The sequence below is a fragment of the Bufo gargarizans genome, chromosome 3 (assembly GCF_014858855.1).
Source record: "Bufo gargarizans isolate SCDJY-AF-19 chromosome 3, ASM1485885v1, whole genome shotgun sequence".
Taxonomy (NCBI): Eukaryota; Metazoa; Chordata; class Amphibia; order Anura; family Bufonidae; genus Bufo; species Bufo gargarizans.
In genome coordinates, this window is record NC_058082.1 from 166,215,389 (window position 1) to 166,237,533 (window position 22,145).

Genomic DNA, 22,145 nt, shown 5'->3' on the forward strand with positions numbered 1-22,145 from the left:
CCTTAGACGTTGGAGTCACGAAGCGCCGCACGTCACATCAGCTCTTGCTAGTGTAGGGAGAGGATGCTGCAGCTGTGAGGGAGAGATTAGGACACAATTCTGGTGTTCTTGGTGTTAAATATGCAAACTACAGTGATTTATTTTTGTGGGTGCTATGCTACATTTTTGTGCCCTTGACCCCAGTGCCACAGATAAATAAGCTTTAATCAGTCGGTTTGTTAGGTGGGTGTCGGCGACCATTTTTGCAACTGCATGTGTGCTAGGGACATTACTTTAATCTTGTTCTAGTAGCTCAGTGGGCGACATCTAGGGTTTTTTTTTTTTTTTTTTTTTTTTTTGACACCTGCACCGCATATGGACATATTCACATTTTTTTTATTCTGTGAGGTACCCCTGTGCTGAATATCTGACAGGGAAAATCTATTCATTAAATCCATGGGTTGACAAAGGCTCCATGGAGTGAGCTGAAACGTTGCTGTCTACACATGGGTGAATAAAATACCCTTTTTTTCACGGATATCTGTGTGCTGCCTTGGATTTTTCTTACATTAAATCCATCTGTTAGATTCCAGGGGGACACATTCCCCTTTTTTTGGTGGTAAAGTACCCCTGCGGCCTGCAGTGCATACCTGCCAGTGAAAATAAAACCAGTCAATTCTGCTATTACATTGTTTGACAAACTCACATTTTTTGTGGCCGTGAAGTAATTGTATTAAATTCGGCTGTCACACATTGCCTGACAAAAACCATCTGTTAGTTTGGTGGGTGAATGCAAAGAATGGGGAAAGCGTCAAATAAGGGACGTGGCCCTGGTCGTGGTGCTGCTGGTGTTGGTGGAGCTCCTGTTGCAGGGAGAGAACTTGGTCGATCTGTGCCAGCTACACGCACAACTGAAACACCTTCCTCAGGTGCGAGTAGGCGACAGAACCTTCAGCGTTATTTGGTAGGCCCGAATGTGGCTCTACGAATGGTGAAGCCAGAACAAGTACAGGCGATAGTAGATTGGGTGGCTGACAGTGCCTCCAGTTCCTTTACATTGTCTCCCACCCAGTCTCCTGCTGAAAGATCAGAGTTGGCACCTGCAGCCCATGGCCATCAGTCTTTCACCTCACCCCCTTGCAAATCAGGCAAGCAGTCTGAGCCTTAAGTCATACAGCAGTCCCTTCTGCTTTTTGATGACTCTGTTAGCAGGGTTTCCCAGGGCCATCCACATAACTCTGCCCCAGAAGTGGAAGAGGTTGAGTGCACCGATGCCCAACCACTTATGTTACAGGATGAGTACATGGGAGGACCACCGCAGCACGTCTCGGATGATGACGAAACACAGGTGCCAACTGCTGTGGATTTCTGCAGTGTGCAGACTGACGAGGAGGGCAGGGGTGAAGACTGGATGAAAGATGATGTGGCGGACGATGAGGTCCTTGACCCCACATGGAATCAAGGTCTTGCGAGTGTGTGTGTGTGTGTGTGTATATGTATGTGTATATATATGTGTGTGTGTGTGTGTGTGTGTGTGTGTGTGTGTGTATATATATATATATATATATATATATATATATAGTTCAAAGAAAGCAGGACTGCACTCCAAATAAAAGTGAAAAATCAGTGGAGCTTTATTCACCCATAATTTTGGCAAAGTTGCCAAAATTATGGGTGAATAAAGCTCCACTGATTTTTCACTTTTATTTGGAGTGCAGTCCTGCTTTCTTTGAACTATATTGTTGGGGCATTGCCGCTGCCTCTGTGGATATTGCACCCGACTCCTGGTGGTGCTCCCGTTGGATTTTTATATATATATATATATATATATATATATATATATATATATATATATATATATATATATATATATATATATATATATATATATATATATATATATATATATATATATAAAATATATAATCACACACCCACAACCAAAAAAGGGAGGAAAAAAGCAAACTGGACATCATGTTACACCAAACTCCACAATTGGGCTAGACAAAATTATTGGCACCCTTGGGGTCCATTCACACGTCCGTTGTTTCTTTCCTGATCTGTTCCGTTTTTTGCAGAACAGATCTGGACCAGTTCTGTACCCATTCATTTTCAATGGGTCCTGAAAAAAATCGGACAGCTCAATGTCAGATTTTTTTTTTTTCTGGGACCCATTGAAAATGAATGGGTACAGAACTGGTCCAGATCTGTTCCGCAAGGAAAGAAACAACGGACGTGTGAATGGACCCTTAACGTAATATTTGGTTGCACACCCTTTGGAAAAAAATAACTGACCTCAGTCGCTTCCGATAACCATCAATAAGCTTCTGACACCTCTCACCCGGAATTTTGGCCCACTCTTCCTTAGCAAACTGCTCCAGGTCTCTTATTAGAAGGGCACCTTTTTCCAGCAGCAATTTTAAGATCTCTCCCCAGGTGTTCAATGGGATTTAAATCTGGACTCATTGCTGGCCACTTCAGAACTCTCCAGCGCTTTGTTGCCATCCATTTCTGTTGCCATCCATATCTCGTTCGCAAACCCAGCTTTCTGACACTGGGCTCTACACTGCGACCCAAAATCCGTTGATAATCCTCAGATTTCATGATTCTTTGCACACATTTAAGGCACCCAGTGCCGGAGGCAGCAAAACAACCCCAAAACATCAATGAACCTCCACCATATTTCACTGTAGGTACTGTGTTATTTTCTGTGTAGGCATCATTCCGTTTTCGGTAAACAGTAGAATGGGTTTTACCAGAAAGCTCTATCGTGGTCTCATCTGTCCACAAGATGTTTTCCCAGAAGGATTTTGGCTTACTCAAGTTCATTTTTGCAAAATGTAGTCTTGCTTTTTTATGTCTGTGTCAGCAGTGGGGTCCTCCTGGGTCTCCTGACGTTTCATTTCATTTAAATGTCGACAGTTCGCGCTGACACTGACGCTCCCTGAGCCTGCAGGCCAGCTTGAATATCTTTGGAACTTGTTTGGGGCTGCTTATCCACCATCAGGACTATCCTGCGTTGACACCTTTCATCAATTTTTCTCTTCCATCCACGCCCACGCTACAGTGATGTACAGTGATAATGTTGTGCACTGTGGACAAAGGCAAATCTAGATCTCTGGAGATGGACTTGTAACCTTGAGATTGTTGATATTTTTCCACAATTTTGTTTCTCAAGTCCTGAGACAGTTCTCTTCTCCTCCTTTCTGTTGTCCATGCTTAGTGTGGCACACACAGACACACAATGCAAAGACTAAGTGAACGTCTCTCCTTTTTTATCTGCTTTCATGTGTGATTTTTTTTATTTATTTATTTATTTATTTTTATATTGCCCACACCTGTTACTTGCCCCAGGTGAGTTTAAAGGAGCATCACATGCTTAAAACTATTTTTATTTAGCCACAATTTTGTAAGGCTTCCATACAAATAAGGAGGGTAAGTAATAGCCTTGGTTGGTAATCAAATGATTAATTATCATCAACAAGTGTGACTGCCTCTATAAAACAGTTGTGGCAGTTTCATGGTCTGGAGCATGTGGTAGCACAATGTCAAGGGAGAAGGACATCAGCAATCATTTTTTATTTTTTTTTATGATGGCATTTAACTTCTTTTTGGCTAAAAATCATATTTCAATTGGCCATAATTTAAAAATATTGAGCTCTGTCACAAAGGGTCAACAGTGTTTTTATTTATTTTTTTTTTTATTAACTGTGTGACTGGTACTTTGACTTTCACTTTTTCTGCCGACCATCTAATAAGCCACATCTCTAAACTACTGAGAGGTCATAAACACTTTTTAAAGCCACATTCTTATCATTAAGATTAAGCTTTAATGAGTGTTTTAATAATGTGTTAGAGCAGAGATAAGGAGTCCGTCTGCTCCTCAGATGACGGAAAAGACAAAAAATCCACAGGCAGCTAGTAGAGCATCTCGGCTCTGTACAGAAAAAAGGATTCCATATGGTTAATAAAGACCATTTGAAAAAAAAGGATTTTTAGCTCAAAATAACTACAATGCAAAGGTGTACATAGCCTTTAAAGCTTGGCTAAAACTGGTCATGCACCCAGGCACAGCAGTCTGATAGCCGGGCCCCTGCTGTATCCGCTGGCATCACTGTAAAAGCTGATGCCGGTTGATTAACCCCTTCTATGCCGCAGTCAGCGCGGACCCGGGCATAGAAGGGGTTTGCTGCGGGTGAGGGAGCCCATTGGGAACCCGCTCAGCTGTGGCAAGGACCCGATAGGTGGCGATGCAGCCCGATGCCATGCAGAGGCTGCCTAATGCCTTGCACGGCATGGGAACCTGCTTTCTACGGGGGCTGAGGAGATCCAGCCCCAGGCTCAGTCTCCTAGGCAACCTTTTAGTGTATTACTCAGTGTAATACATTAACAGGCAATGCATTACAATACAGATGTATTGTAATGCATTGCAGATGGGATCAGACCCCCAAAAGCTGAAGTCCCAGTGTGGGACAGACAAAGTTTTAAAAAAGTGTTTTTAAAAAAATAGTTTCAAGTAAAAAAGAAAAAATGCCCTTTTTCCCCAATAAAAAAAATGGGAAAACCCCCCAAAACAAATATATTAGGTATCGCCGCGTCCGTAATGACTGACTCTATAAATATATCGCATGATCCACCTCGTCCGAAAAATAAATAAATAAAAACTGTGTCAAAGCCTGTCTGTCACCTTACATCACAAAAAGCGCAACGCTAAGCGATCAAAATGGCGTACGCCCCACAAAATGGTATTAATAAAACAGTCGACTCATCCGCAAAAAATTAGATTCTACCGAAGACAATTGGTCAAAAAATAAAAAAGCTCTCAGACTATGGAGACGCTAAAACATAAATTTTTTATTTTGTTTCAAAAATGCTTTTCTGCAAAACTTAAATAAAAAAAAGTATACATATTAGGTATTGCAGTGTCCGTAACGACCTGCTCTATAAAAATATCATATGATCTAACCCCCACAGGTGAATGCTGTAAGAATAAATTAAATAAAAACTGTGCCAAAACTACAAGTATTTTGGTCACTTTGCCCCCTAAAGTTTAATACTGAATGCTCAAAAAAATCATATGTACCCAAAAATTGTACCCAAAAAAAAAAAAAAAAAAAGCCAACTCTTCCTGAAAGAGACCCTGCACAAGATATGGCGCTCAGAAAATGGAGACACAAAAACAAATATTTTTTTCAAAAATACTTTATAGACATATTTGATATCATTGCGTCCGTAACTACCTGCTCTATAAAAATAGCACATGATATAACCTGTCAGATGGACATTGTAAAAAAACAAAAAAACTATGGTGCCAAAACACTTTTTTTTTTTTTTTTTTTTTTATACCTTTCCTAACAAAAAACTTAATATAGAGCGACTAAAAATCATATGTACCCAATGTAGTACCCATAAAACTGTCACCCTAATCCTATAGTTACCAAAACATGGTCACTTCTTTGCTTCTTTCCTTCTGCTTGGTCTGCTTCTTTCCTTCTGCGCCCTGCCGTGTGCTCTTATGGGGGTGTTTCTGTAAACCGCAGAATCGGGGTTATAAATATTGAGTTTTGCTTAGCTATTAACCCTCGATGTGTTAAAGAAAAAAATTTAATAAAATGGAAAATTTGACCCCAAAAAGTAAATACATTTTATAAATTTCATCTCCGTTTTCCTTCAATTCTTGTGGAACAACTAAAGGGTTAACAAAGTTTGTAAAATCAATTTTGAGTAACTTGAGGGGTGTAGAAAATCAAAAATTTTTGGTAAGTTTGGGATTTTCTTCGTAAATAAAGGGAAAATATATTAATTCAGATTTATGAATGTCATGAAGTACAATGTGTTACGAGAAAATAATCTTAGAATGGCTTGGATAAATAGGTGTTCCAAAGTTATTGCCACTAGGGATGAGCGAATCGAATTCGGTACCTTGGAACCAAACCAGAGTTCGGAAAATATTTTTTTACAGTAGAAATTGATTTATGAAGACAAGACTTTGCGAAGTATTAACTTCAGCTCATAGGAGCCAATACATTCTAATACTGTATGGAGCGCTCGCTCCGTACAGTATTCAAACCAAGTATTATGTGAATCGACTTTGGATGTTTCATCCGAAGTCGATTCGCTCATCCCTAATTACCACATAAAGTGACACATGTCAGATTTGCCAAAAATGGCCTGGGCAGGAGGGTGAAAACTAGTCCTGGGTAGAAGGGGGTTAAGAGAGCTGTGTATAAACAAAAGCCCACAAACGTCAATAAACGAAGCAACATTTGTAAAGACCGAGTGAAAAATCCTTCAGAAAATGATTACTTCAAGTTATTGGTGCAAAGTGTTTCTACAAGCTACTAATTCATGGGGTGCACCTATTTTTTTTTTTTTTTTTTTTTATTTTTATTTTCATTTCTGCCTTATTTTTGTTGAATAAATGAAACTGAGATCTGTTGGGGGTTGTGTTTACCTGATGTTTTGCTAATTTTAAGACCGTCTAAGGACCAAAGTGATTGATTTATTTTATTATATTCTGATACAAGAAAAACCATAAGAATTCAAAGAGGGGTTGTCTCATGACTGTATTTCACTAAATATCTAGATATACGGTGTGATACACCACAGGTGTCCTCTGGAGGTATATGTTAGAAGTTTTGGGGTGTTTACGTAAAATGGAGACCATTATCCTAATGTGGTTATGGCCTTGTTTTCACTGAAATTATTTGTATTTACAGATTAGCTTTTCATTTCTTATTCTTAAACAAGCACTCCCACAAAAATTTTAATTCTCTGACCAGTTAAAGGTACATGATGTAAATTGTAGTGAAGGTAATCTTACTGGTGACTGTATTTGTGAGTTAACCCTCCATTCTGATCCTCAGCTGTGTCATGTGATTAGCACTCTGATCTCAGGGCATGAAGTCAGTTACGTCTCTGTTCATTCCTATGAGACCAACACTGAGGCTTCCATAGGATTGCATAGAGCAGTGTTTCCCAACCAGTGTGCCTCCAGCTGTTGCAAAACTACAACTCCCAGTATGCCTTGACAGCCTTTGGCTGTGCGGGCATGCTGGGAGTTGTAGTTTTGCAACAGCTAGAGGCACACTGGTTGGGAAACACTGGCATAGAGGATCCCGCTTCCTGTCTACCCATAAAATGCTGCGTTACCTGGAGAGTCAGAATGCTGGTCAGATTACACAGCTGAGGATCACAAGGGAGATTATAACGAACAAATACAGTCACTGGTAAGAAGATTACCTTCACTTCATTTTACATCATGCACCTTTATAACAAGTCAGAGAATAAAATGTTTTGTGGGAATACTACTTTAAACTTCATTGTTTCTTATTTTGGGATGGCATTGATGGGCATTGGGGCCAGTTACTAGTTTCCTGTAAAGTTATGGTCTCAAGATAGGTTTTTAATTTAAACTGGATAATATTAATATGTTTGCATTAATATATTGCCTTGAGGGAGCAGTGTATTATGATCTTCTGGATGTGGTGACATGTTAAACGACTGATTTGTATTTTAGTAATTGTTCTCTGAATTCTACCTAAAGGTTCCAAGGATTTGGTGGTCAAAGCCCAGGTGCTGGCTGGTGGAAGAGGAAAAGGTACATTTGAAGGTGGCCTGAAAGGAGGAGTAAAGATTGTCTATTCGTAAGTTTATGGCTTATTACCTTTGGACATGGACTGCACACATACTGCTTATAAATTAATTACTTCATTAATCCACAGTTTATTTGATGGATGAAACCTTCTGTTTCGGGCTCTATCTGCTGTGTAGTTTCCGGTGCTGGCTCTGTCCACTCTAAAGTTTCTGGTGTTGGAGGCTGCCAAAAACAGCTGATTGGTGAGGATGCAGGGTGTTGCACCCCCATCATCTGATATTGATGACCTGTCCTGCGGATTGCCATCTATATCTGAATACTGGAAAACCCCTATAAAATAGGTTTTATATCTATCTATTGGAGGTCTGTTCTTCTTCCCCCGTCACACAATTTAAATTTATAAAATTTTGGTGGTCTATAACTCTAGGCCGTGGCTTAACAGTTTAAGTGATGTTTTAACCTGCTTATAGCCAAACGCTGTGTATGCTGGGCTTTAATCTTGAGCGCCGCACATGTAGTAGGAGCAGGTTGGGTCCCAGATCTGAGGTTAACACTTCTACCTTCTCCTGTGGTTATTTGCATAGAGTGAGTGCTATGCAGTGAATAGAGGAAGCTGCTACACTGCTGCTATTGGACCCAGTGATTGTGGTGTGTCTCAGGCATAAGAGAGCTTCAGGGTCTTAGCAGACCCTCATCAGCTCTGCCTTTGTACACTGCTCCACAGGGGGCTGTTTTTCCCCCTGTGCCTGGGACTCCTTTGGATGTCTCAATTACAGTGAAAAAAAATATGCAAAATACAAAAAAAGTGTCTGTGTCCGCCAAAGGTCTTCTAATGATGACAAAATAGATTTAAAAAATTAGGTAAAGAATATAATATAATGCAAATAAATTTTTTAAAAAAAAATTTAAGCGCTTATGCTAAACAAAACCATCCCCATAGTCGCCCTGTGTACACAAAACTATACATAACATATCAAAACGACCAACTTTAAAATAGGGAACCCGTTTTAATGATTTATTTTGTTTGTTGTCCGTTTACATATTTTAAAAAAAAGTTTTAAAAATATTTTTTTTTTAAGTTCTTGCAGTTTTTCCCCCCAAAAAATAAAATTAGAAAAGCATATTACCTTTTTAACCTCTTACCGCTACTCTAACGCCGAAAGGCGTCATCTCTGCGGCGCTCCCAGGCTACGCTAACGCCGATTGGCGTCATCTCGCGTGAGCCGAGATTTCCTGTGAACGCGCGCACACAGGAGCGCGCGTTCACAGGAACGCATAGTGCACAAGTTCATCTGCAGCCTGCCGGCCGCGATCATTGGCTGGCAGGCTGTAGATTTTTGAATCGTCCAATGAAATGGTTATGTCAGACGCTATTTTGAAAATAGCGTCTGATATAACTGCTGCCTCGTCCTCTGGTGGTCCCTTTCGCTTGGATCGACCACCAGAGGACACAGGCAGCTCAGTAAGTAGCACCAAACACCACACTACACATTAGATATTACCCTGTCATTTATTAACCCCTTATTTAGCACCTGATCACCCATATTAGACTCCCTGATCACCCCCTTGTCCACCCCCCTGTCATTGATCACCCCCCCTGTAAGGGTCCCTCACCCCTGCCAGGTAGTTAGCTACTTGCTAGGTAGTTTAGCGCCCACCGCACCGCACCGCAGTCACCGATTAGTCGCTGATTAGCGTCATCGCTGTCGCTAATCAGCACTAGTACTATATAGTATCTGTAAGTGATCAATACTGATCGCAATCAGATCTATATAAGTACATTAGGGTCACCTTAGGTTCTACAAAAAACGCAGTGTTCGCCCGATCAGGCCTGATCTTGTGCGCACACTTGCGTTCAGTCCGCCCCACCGCAGTGACAGAATTTTTTTTTTCTGATCACTGCAAAAAACGTAAAATCGCTGCGCCGCTATAAAAGATCACTTTTGAGCTTTTTGGATCTTTATTAGCGATCGCAGCTTTACTTCGCAAGCACTCCTTTTTACTAAGCAGGTTTGCTCTTTTTCCTGGGTAGTCTCAGAGGAATACCCCCTAAATTTAGTGAACCCAAAATGTCAAACAAGGGGTATTCCGCTGAAGAGGCCTACAGGATTCTGACCGTGATGGATGAAAGCGATAGGGACGCCTTATCCGCTGAATCCAGTGGTTCAGAATATGAACCTGTAGACAGCAGTGGCACTCTAACGGCTAGTGAGGATGACGAGGTAGAGGTCCCTGCTACGGCCAGACGTACCCGATCCCATGTAAGAGTTCTGCCTACCCTGCATGATGATCCTCATTTGCAGCAGAGTGGTGCTAGCGCTGATCTTGTTTATGGTGCGGCATACACCAGCAGCGCAGCACAGCCTGGACCTTCTACCAGCACTGCCGTATTCCCTGGTGAAGTGGCGAGCACTGGTACGGTGGCACGTGCAATAACTCCCCCGTCGCAGCCACCACGTTCACAGGCCCGTAGAACCCTTAGTCTCCCAGAGGTGCTGGCAAATCCTAATTGGCAATCCCCTGATTCCGCCGCACCCGTATTGCCCCCTTTCACCGCCCAGTCTGGAGTTCGCGTGGAGACGGCTCATTTAGGATCGGCCCTTCAGTTTTTTGAGCTGTTCTTCACCGCGGATCTCTATGACCTAGTTGTGGCAGAAACCAACCGCTACGCCACACAGTTTATTACCGCCAATCCGGAAAGCTTCTATGCCCAGCCTTTCCGGTGGAAACCAGTCACTGTTTCCGAGTTTAAAATTTTTTTGGGCCTTATCCTCAGCATGGGTCTAACTAAAAAAAATGTATTGCGGTCATATTGGTCTAAAGACCCAATACATTACATGCCCATGTTCTCTGCTGCAATGTCTAGGGCACGTTTTGAGGCCATCATGTGCTTTATGCATTTTACGGACAATAGCACCTGTCATCCAAGAGGCCACCCTGCTTATGACCGGCTCCATAAAATTCGGCCCCTCATAGACCATTTGTCATCCAGATTTGCAGATGCGTATACCCCTAATCAAAACATCTGCATAGACGAGTCCCTAGTACATTTTACCGGGCGCCTTGGCATAAAACAGTACATCCCCAGCAAGCGCGCCCGGTATGGGGTCAAACTGTATAAGCTCTGTGAAAGGGCCACAGGCTATACATATCGTTTTAGGGTCTATGAGGGAAAAGACTCAAAACTGGAGCCGGTCGGATGTCCTGACTACCTGGGGAGCAGTGGCAAGATTGTCTGGGACTTGGTGTCACCCTTATTCCACAAGGGGTACCACTTATACGTGGACAATTTTTACTCAAGCGTGGCCCTCTTTCGGCACTTACATATAGTCGGAATTCAATGCTGTGGTACCGCGCGACCTAGTCGCCGGGGCTTCCCCCAACGGCTCGTTAGTACCCGACTTGCACGGGGGGAGAGGGCTGCCTTGTGTGACCAAGAACTGCTCGCAGTGAAGTGGAGGGACAAGAGGGACGTTTACCTTCTGTCCACCATTCACGCAGACACGACTGTCCAAATTGAACGGGCAACTGGAGTCATTGTGAAACCCCTCTCTGTCCACGACTATAACCTTCACATGGGAGGGGTGGACTTCAATGACCAGATGTTGGCTCCCTATTTAGTGTCCCGACGCACCAGACGCTGGTATAAGAAGGTGTCTGTTTATTTGATCCAATTGGCGATGTACAATAGTTTTGTTCTCTACAGTAAGGCTGGGAGAACAGGATCCTTCCTAAAATTCCAGGAAGAGATCATTTCGGAAATCCTGTATCCAGGAGGGTCCGTGCCCCAAGGCCCTGATGTAGTGAGCCGGCTACATGGCAGACACTTCCCGTCTGTCTATCCTGGTACCCCAACTCAACGTTCCACAAGAAAAAGATGTCGTGTCTGTAGCAGGGGTGGAATAAGGCGTGACACCACCTTTTTTTGTCCTGACTGTCCTGACCAGCCTGCCCTATGCATAGGGGAGTGTTTCCGCAAGTTCCACACTCAGGTACACTATTAGCATAGGGATTGCGTACACAGGACAGGCACACAGGGGTCTTAGGGCCCTTTCACACAGAGCTGCCACAAACCTCTCCTTTCACCTGGGACAAAGTGCATAATGTACTTCGCCGCATCTCTGGGCGATTTGCGCTTTGCACATTGTCCCATGGGGAAGGAGAGGTTTGTTCAATAAAGGTAAAAAAAAAAAAACAAAAAAAAAATCACCGGTTAGCAAAAAAGTTATTGTTCTGTTTCAAAAGTTTATAAAAGTTAATGTTAATAAATTTATTGCGTTGCGGCCTGGTTTTTTTTTTTTTTTTTTTTTTTTACCTTCTAGGTGGACCAAGCGATCAAGCAGCTGCAGCACCGATGTGCATTCTGACAGAAGCATTGCGCTGCTGTCAGATTACACGCAAGTCGGTGTATGCGGCGCTGCAAGACGGGATTTTCTCCTCTGCAGTGACAGATACGTTTGCCGAGGCATACGAGCTGAGGAGGAGGCGGCGTTCCTATGCTTTGGCAAACACTTTGTATATATATAAAAAAAATATAAAAAATCCCGGCAATGATTTATTCATCCACATCGATTGATGTGAATGGAGAAATCGGGTTTGCCAGGGCATACGAGCTAAGTGGGTATGGATGTTGGGCGGAGCTCCTATGTCCTGGCAGACGCCTTTCCCCTCCTTTTTTTTTTTTGGGCAGAGATTTTTTCATCCACATTGATCGATGCGAATGAAGAAATCTGTGCCGTTCATTTTTTTCTTTCAGCCCAGAGGCTGAACGGGAAAAAAAAATCTCATTACCTGTATGCTCAATATAAGGAGAATAGCAGAAACTCCTAATGCTGGCCATACATGTAATGATTGCGGAGACCCTCAAATGCCAGGGCAGTACAAACACCCCACAACTGACCCCATTTTGGAAAGAAGACACCCCAAGGTATTCCATGAGGGGCATATTGAGTCCATGAAAGTTTTAAATTTTTGACCCAAGTTAGCGGAAATTGAGACTTTGTGAGAAAAAAAAAAAAATAAATCAATTTCCGCTAACTTATGCCAAAAATGTTTTTTTCTATGAACTCGCCATGCCCCTCATTGAATACCTTGGGGTGTCTTCTTTCCAAAATGGGGTCACATGTGGGGTATTTATACTGCCCTGGCTTTTTAGGGGCCCTAAAGCGTGAGAAGAAGTCTGGGACCGAAATGTCTAAAAATGCCCTCCTAAAAGGAATTTGGGCACCTTTGCGCATCTAGGCTGCAAAAAAGTGTCACACATGTGGTATCGCCGTACTCAGGAGAAGTTGGGCAATGTGTTTTGGGGTGTCATTTTACATATACCCATGCTGGGTGGGATAAATATCTTGGTCAAATGCCAACTTTGTATAAAAAAATGGGAAATGTTGTCTTTTGCCAAGATATTTCTCTCACCCAGCATGGGTATATGTAAAATGACACCCCAAAACACATTCCCCAACTTCTCCTGAGTACGGCGATACCAGATGTGTGACACTTTTTTGCAGCCAAGGTGGGCAAAGGGGCACACATTCCAAAGAGCACCTTTAGGATTTCACCAGCCATTTTTTACACATTTTGATTGCAAGGTACTTCTCACGCATATGGTCCCCTAAATTGCCAGGGCAGTATAACTACGCCACAAGTGACCCCATTTTGGAAAGAAGACATCCCAAGGTATTCCGTGAGGGGCACTGCGAGTTCCTAGAATTTTTTATTTTTTGTCACAAGTTAGCCGAAAATGATGATTTTTTTTTATTTTTATTTTTTTCCTTACAAAGTCTCATATTCCACTAACTTGCGACAAAAAATAAAAAATTCGAGGAACTCGCCATGCCCCTCATGGAATACCTTGGGGTGTCTTCTTTCCAAAATGGGGTCACTTGTGGGGTAGTTATACTGCCCTGGCAATTTAGGGGCCCAAATGTGTGAGAAGTAGTTTGAAATCAAAATCTGTAAAAAATGGCTGGTGAAATCCGAAAGGTGCACTTTGGAATGTGTGCCCCTTTGCCCACCTTGGCAGCAAAAAAGTGTCACACATGTGGTATCGCCGTACTCAGGAGAAGTTGGGGAATGTGTTTTGGGGTGTCATTTTACATATACCCATGCTGGGTGAGAGAAATATCTTGGCAAAAGACAAAATTTCCCATTTTTTTATACAAAGTTGGCATTTGACCAAGATATTTTTCTCACCCAGCATGGGTATATGTAAAATGACACCCCAAAACACATTCCCCAACTTCTCCTGAGTACGGCGATACCAGATGTGTGACACTTTTTTGCAGCCAAGGTGGGCAAAAGGGCACATATTCCAAATTGCACCTTTCGGATTTCACCAGCCATTTTTTACAGATTTTGATTGCAAGGTACTTCTCACGCATTTGGGCCCCTAAATTGCCAGGGCAGTATAACTACCCCACAAGTGACCCCATTTTGGAAAGAAGACACCCCAAGGTATTCCATGAGGGGCATGGCGAGTTCCTAGAATTTTTTATTTTTTGTCGCAAGTTAGTGGAATATGAGACTTTGTAAGAAAAAAATAAAATAAAAAATAAATCATCATTTTCCGCTAACTTGTGACAAAAAATAAAAACTTCTATGAACTCACTATGCCCATCAGCGAATACCTTAGGGTGTCTACTTTCCGAAATGGGGTCATTTGTGGGGGTTTTCTACTGTTTGGGCATTGTAGAACCTCAGGAAACATGACAGGTGCTCAGAAAGTCAGAGCTGCTTCAAAAAGCGGAAATTCACATTTTTGTACCATAGTTTGTAAACGCTATAACTTTTACCCAAACCATTTTTTTTTTACCCAAACATTTTTTTTTATCAAAGACATGTAGAACAATAAATTAAGCGAAAAATTTATATATGGATGTGTTTTTTTTTGCAAAATTTTACAACTGAAAGTGAAAAATGTCATTTTTTTGCAAAAAAATCGTTAAATTTCAATTAATAACAAAAAAAGTAAAAATGTCAGCAGCAATGAAATACCACCAAATGAAAGCTCTATTAGTGAGAAGAAAAGAAGGTAAAATTCATTTGGGTGGTAAGTTGCATGACCGAGCGATAAACTGCTAAAGTTGTGGAGTGCCGATTTGTAAAAAAGGGCCTGGTCACTAGGGGGGTATAAACCTGTGGTCCTTAAGTGGTTAAAAAAAAAATATATATTTCTTTTTTGCTTTATAAGATGCACCACATTATAAAACACACCCCAGGTTTAGATAACAGAAAATTCGGCTCCTGTTACCTTTTTAGGGCTGTTTCACACGAGTCTATTGCGGGAATTTCGTTCCTATCACCCACAGAATCTTACTTTGTATGTATGTTTCTGGTAGAAGTAACGTCAAGCAGAGGCACATGGCATTATACTGATTTATAATGCTATGTGCTCCTGCATTACCTATCCAGCTCTGACACAGAGACACACTCACACTCACTCTCACTCTCTCTCACTCTCACTCACACACACTCTCACACACACACACTCTCACTCTCACACACACACACTCTCACTCTCACACACACACACTCTCACTCTCACACACACACACACACACACTCTCACTCTCACACACACACACTCTCACTCTCACACACACTCTCACTCTCACACAATCACTCACACACACACACACTCTCACTCTCACACAATCACTCTCACACAATCACTCTCACACAATCACTCTCACACAATCACTCTCACACAATCACTCTCACACAATCACTCTCACACAATCACTCTCACACAATCACTCTCACACAATCACTCTCACACAATCACTCTCACACAATCACTCTCACACAATCACTCTCACACATCACTCACACACAATCCTCACACACACACACACACACACACACCACACACACACACACACACACACACACACAATCACTCTCACTCTCACACAATCACTCTCACTCACACACAATCACTCTCACTCTCACACAATCACTCTCACACAATCACTCTCACTCTCACACAATCACTCTCACTCTCACACATCCTCTCACTCTCACACAATCACTCTCACTCTCACACAATCACTCTCACTCTCACACAATCACTCTCACTCTCCACACATCACTCTCACTCTCACACAATCCTCACTCTCAACTCTCACTCACCAATCACTCTCACTCTCACACAATCACTCTCACTCTCACACAATCACTCTCACTCTCACACAATCACTCTCACTCTCACACAATCACTCTCACTCTCACACAATCACTCTCACTCTCACACAATCACTCTCTCTCACACAATCACTCTCTCTCTCACACAATTACTCTCACTCTCACACACACACACACACACACACACACACACACAATCACTCTCTCTCTCTCTCACACACACACACACACACACACACACACACACACACACACACACACACACAATCACTCTTATCTTTAATAAAACTCAGATTTCCCTGCACTAGTCCTGGTTGTATAGTTCTTCTTCTGTTCTGGCTCCTCCCATTGATGACATCATCAAAGGTCCTTAAGCTGTACCTTGAGTTTTCATTTTGTTTCAGTACAGTTGTAGGACCTTCCTTCCCATGTGCTCTCCTGCTGCTGATAACACAGATTGGTGTCGTGCAGGTAGAGAGAAGTTGAGCAGATGCACAGCTCTCTCACGGATCAGACAAAGCACTGAATGTGCGGTCTGCCGGATCATTAAGGAAGCAGTCAGAGGGTCTGACCACGCTGGATCTCCCTGATTGCTGTTTATAAGACTTAGGCCTCGTGCACACGACCGTTGTGTGCATCCGTGGCCGTTGTGCCGTTTTCTGTGTTTTTTCGCAGACCCATTGACTTTCAATGGGTCCATGGAAAAATCGGAAAATGCACCGTTTTGCAGCCGCATCCATGATCCGTGTTTCCTGGCCACCAATGTGTTAACTACAGGGGAGGGAGGGGGGCCGGCCGCACTGGCCACCAATGTGTTAAATACAGGGGGGGGGGGGGGGTCATGTACACAGTTCTTTTATTATATTCTAACCTGAAGCGTCCCCATCACCATGGGAACGCCTCTGTGTTAGAATATACTGTCGGATCTCAGTTTCACGATCAAACTCAAATCTGATGGTATATTCTAACATAGAGGCGTTCCCATGGTGATGGGGACCCTTGAAGTTAAAATATTCCATCGGATTGGAGAAAACTCTGATCCGATGGTATAAAAGGGACTCCGACTTTACATTGAAAGTCAATGGGGACGGAACCGTTTGCAATTGCACCATATTGTGTCAACGTCAAACGGATCCGTCCCCATTGACTTGCATTGTAATTCAGGACGGATCCGTTTGACTCCACACGGACAGGCGGACACCAAAAATCAAGGAAGACCCACGGATGAAAAAATGGTCACAGATCACGGACCTGCGGACCTTAAAAAAAACAAAACAAAAAAAAAAAAACGGTTGTGTGCATGAGGCCAAAGGTACTTTTTTAGCAAGATTATTTTTCTTGCTAAAAAGAGCGTCTTATAAAGTGAAAATACGGTAATAAAAACCCCTAGGTGTCAATGTTGCACTTTTTTTTTTTTATATTGTATACAGTCCTGCAAATAAAAAAACTCCACAAAAAACATTCAATTACCATGTGCGCTAAATCGCACAAAAGTCTCTGGTCATTAAGGCCTATTTAGGCTTGTTCATAAAGGGGTTAAAGGTGAAATTCTGGGATCACGATATCTAGTTGAGTTTACTTTGCTCACACCTTGATGCTGTTATGGAGTCCTATACAAGGCATGACTGGTAAAATGTGTCTGTGATTATGAGCTTTTTCAGTATCTCCAATTCATGACTCAATGTCCAGAGAATCTGGTTTCAGTTGTTTCTATACACGGGTCGATGATGTCAGAGATGCACAGTTTATAAAAGTGTTTGTGAATGGATTTATCTGTCTGAGCGGGGGTGTTAGCACCAAATAGCAGTGTCAGGGTGCTGACATTTATAAGACTCGGTTTGTTTTTTTGTTCTTTCATTTTAGGCCAGAAGAAGCCAAAGATATTTCCTCACAGATGATTGGGAAGAAGCTATTTACGAAGCAGACAGGAGAGAAGGGCAGAATATGTAACCATGTGTTCATCTGTGAGCGCAGATATCCCAGGAGAGAATATTACTTTGCAATTACCATGGAAAGGTCATTCCAAGTGAGTTTGAGCATTCTTCTAAAGTTTTCTAACCTGTAAGGAACGTTCCTGCTGCAGAGATTAATCCCAACCAATTTCTTGCTCAGAGAAGTTGGAATTACTGTGGTAGGCTTCTCAGTGCCTCATCCATATATTACACTCCAGTAATGCGGCATGGTGTAAACCATCGTGAAGGTGTATGTATGTATGTATGTATGTATTTATTTATTTATTTATTTTTATGTTAATTTGTATTATTTTGCGCTGTTAAAGAGTTTTCTGACCCAATACGGAGAGCCTTGATAAGGGACCAAATGCTGCTTCACTAAATGAAGAAAATGTATTCTAATGCATATAACACATAGGGAGACTAGACCTTGTTTCCACTTTTCAATACTCAACTTGGTATAACAAATTGAACCTGAGAGGCGTCTAGGCTCCCCCCAATCAAAGAGCAAGCTGCTCTTCCATTCAGCTCTTTGGAGCTGCTGGAAATAGCCAAGTAGAAGATGTCCGCTATTTCCGGCAGTCCAAGGAGGTTGTGTGTCTGACACCCTATTCAAACACCGTTCCCCCTATTCAAGTCAGAGCTATTTAAAATATAAAAAAATATCTCCTACGCGGTGAACAACCCTAGTCACATGGGCATAATGTAATCTCGGGTCCTTTACCTCACCAAAAAATGGCATCTAACTGCTGTTAACCCCCGGAGCCAGGAGACCCGGTACTGGATAACAGTCGCTATGCTCCAGTGGCTGCTACGTGGAGAGCCACAGGCCAAGGCTGAGGTAATATGGCTCCAGTGTGTAGGGACTAAGACGGGAAGCAGCGGTCTTTAGTAAATGACAACCAATGTTTTATTTGACTGAAAGGCATGTTTATGATGCCAATGTGCACTTATGATGGGCGCACACTGAACAACCCACTTATCAGGGGTTTCTGCTAGCATGTCCCATTTTCTGTGGGAGTGCTGAAGATGGCAGCGATCAGTTATCTCCAGTACTCCCATAAAGAATGAATGGAACAGCAGAGCGCTTTCCCAACCTGCCGCTCCATCAGATTTGAGGGTTGCAGTAACCCTGTTCTTGGTGGGGCAAATAAGAGCTATTACTGTATGGGTGCATCAATGAGACATTACAATGTATGGAGGCAACAAGGAAACACGAGTACATGTTTTTTGAGTGTTTTTTTGTTGTTGTTTTTTTAGTTTTTTTCCCCTTCTTCTTCTTCTAGATGGATATTTATAGCGCTATATATCGTTATACCAATAAATTTCTTAATATAGTTATCGTGGGATTATTTTTGATATCGCCCAACCCTGTCTGCTCCTTCAGCTTGCATCAGCTCTGCTTTGGTCTTGCAGCATGTTGAGTACGGATCCTACCTACTTTCTGTGGATCCACACTCTATATGCTGCAAAAGCAGAGCCAAGCCAGAGGTGCAGAGCGCTCTGAGAAGCTCCGCTGCACATTCAGTGATTTTTTTTTTTTTTTTTTTTTTTTTTTTTTTTAGTGAAGGTTTAGTTACTCTTTAAGTAACATATCTGCTTGATATACAACGTTGCCTTGGTTCACGTAATTGACTGTGTTCCAATTTAATGTTTGTACATCAATTTTTTTAAGTTATCATTATTATTATTATTATTATTATTAGCCAGAAAACCGGTGTTAATTACTCTAGAAATGTACGCCAGCTCCTGGCACATGGGCCTCCAGAGATACTCCAAAATTAAGAGATGTGCATCCTCCGACAGCTTTTTTTTTTTTTTTTTCAGTCTTAAAGGGAGCATGTCATCAACTTTATGTTGACCTGACTGAGGGCAGCATAAATTAGTGACAGAAATACAGATTTCAACACTGTCACTCATGAGCTAAAAGTAAGTGATTGCTGAGAACCAGCATCATAATCATTACAGCCCAGGCCTCGAGAAGAGTCAAATCTACCTGAGAAGAGTCCTGGTTATACATAATGTCCAGCTCTCCTGCCCATCTGCTGATGATTGGCAGTTCTCTCCTACAGAGAAAGGGAGAAACCTAGGTAGAAGACTGTCAGCCATCAGCAGGTGGGCAGGAGAGCAGGACTTCATGATTAACCAGGACTCTTCTCAGGTGGCCGGGACTGTTTTCCAGGCCCAGTCTGCAAGGATTAGTGAAGTTGGTTCTCGACAATCACTTACTTTTAACTTATAAATGACAGACCGCTGAAATCAACTCACCTGTGTTTACTTCATTCTGCCGTTAGTATGGGCAGCACAAAGTTGATGACGGGTTCCCTTTAATAGATTTCCCCCTATTGTGTTCTGTAGTGGAATTCATGAACTAAATGCCGGTTTATGGCTTCCTGAGGTTCTGAGCGCTTACATGCTAACTATGTGCCATGAAGTGTGTGTGCCGCTGGAGGCGTTCCCCGGAGTAGAGCCAGTATTTCATCTCTTCATCTCTTTAGAAGAAGCCTACAGTGATTTATCGCACTGTCAGATGTTTAGCAGCCAATATTAACGTGCCCTGGAGAACAGATACCTCACATTTATTTCTAGAAATCTGCGGGAGTTGTGAATCACATCACAACAAACATTTTAGAGAATTCCCCATAGGTTCTGCGCTCGTTGCCTTTTAAATGTTAACTTGTTTTTAATCAAAGATCTGCAGAAAATATGCTGGAATTGTTATTAAAATTAGTAGGAAGATGACTTCTGCAAGTTGATGATCTGACTTGCACTACCTCTTGCCTTCTGACATTATTGCTCACCTGACTTTTTATTGTTTGTTTTATCGTAGTTTTCCCATCACAATCTTGTCAGAAGTTCTATACCTTTTGGAGAGATGTTAGCCTATAGTGAAATATAAAAAGCACCACTTACTGTACGGAGACTTTGGTTTTCCCCCCAATATGCAGCAGTCTCTTGGTATGGCGTTCAAGTGGCAAATAAACAGCAAGTATTCCACCATCTTATGTGGTTGGATACAAGATCAAACTGCTGCCAAGCACTAACTGCACCCTAGTGCAAATGGGATGCATGTTTTTAACCCGAGTTTTTTTTCTACTGGAACACTGATGCTGCGTTCACACCTGAGCGTACGGGATGGAGCGCTCTGTATGCGCGATTGTATACACGTTTACAATCGCGGCTCCAGAACAATCGAACGCCCATTGTTGTGCGTTACCGGAAGTCTATGTACGGGAACATGTGACAAGATGCCCCAAAGAAGCTCCTGTACTTCTTGGGGCATCGGGCGTTTTACAGCGCGATCGTACGCGATATAAAACGCTCAGGTGAGAACCATTCCCATAGGGAATCATTGGTTCTTGCCTGTTGAGCGTTTTACAGCGCGTAGGAACGCGCTGTAAAATGCTCAGGTGTGAACCCAGCCTAAAGGTGCTTTAGTACTACTGGCAGCACTAGAAGGGGCATTATTACTACTGGTGCTACTATACATCTTTATCTGCTGGCACACATTATGGGGGCTTTATTACTACAGGGGCACTATAGTCTGCATTGTTTCTTCTGGGGCATACTTTGTGGGCTTTATTACTACTGACTGCACTTTAGTGGTTTTTGCTACTACTGGGGGCACTATAAGGGGGCATATGTACTACTGGAGCACATTGTGGGCTTTAGTGCTACAGGGGGCATTGTGGTGGCACTGAAGGGCAGTATTATGGGCATTGTTACTTCTGGGGCACTATAGGTGGCATGTGTACTACTGGGGCACTATAGGCAGACATCGTTATTTATGGGGCAATATGGAGGGCTTTGCTACTGCTGTGGACATAAATGAGGGCGTTATTACTATAGAGTATGGTGGACTTTATTACTGGGGGGAGATATGGGGAACATTATTACTTCTGGCTCACAGTGAGCATTTTGGGAGCATTATTATTGTGGGGGCACCCTGGCACAGTATGAGCTTAGTACTTTATTATTATTTTTGGAGGACACTATATTTGGGGCACTGTTTTCTGGGTATAATTTATTTTTGGAGGGCACTTTGTCAAAAATGATTGGAGTATCTGTGTGATACTAGTTTTTTCCAGGGGACTATCTGGTTCTGCAGTATAGTATTGGGGACCACAGCTGGCACAGTATTGGGGTAGCAAGAAGGGGTGTTCAGAAGGTGGGAGGATGATTAAAAAGTAGGAACTTAAGATGTCTGTGTGACAGTCTCTGCAGAGACTAGGTATGACTGAAAGAAATCATCATGGCGGTCTGCTCCAAATGGAGACTATGAAAAAAGATAGGGCCAGATTTATCATGACTGACAGCTCACTCCACTTTCACATATGGCTAAAGTCAGTTTTAGCCAAGTCAGATTTATGATCGGCCCTTTAAGACTGTAATAAATGTGCTTTGACGGTAGAAGTTTATCCGTCAGTAAGCAGCTTTACAAAAGTCGCACATCTTTACGAAAAAGTTGCATGTTC

The 22,145-nt window shown here is 42.3% G+C and overlaps 1 protein-coding gene across 2 annotated transcripts in view; it reads left to right on the top strand.

The window, feature by feature from the left end:
- The window catches only part of SUCLA2 (succinate-CoA ligase ADP-forming subunit beta), a 142,517-nt gene that overhangs the window by 60,859 nt on the left and 59,513 nt on the right, over positions 1-22,145 (top strand). For both annotated transcript variants that reach the window (XM_044285108.1, XM_044285107.1), the window contains exons 3-4: positions 7,526-7,625; positions 17,582-17,744. In XM_044285108.1, coding sequence (XP_044141043.1) covers positions 7,526-7,625; positions 17,582-17,744 — 263 coding nt within the window. The remainder of the gene's footprint in view (positions 1-7,525; positions 7,626-17,581; positions 17,745-22,145) is intronic.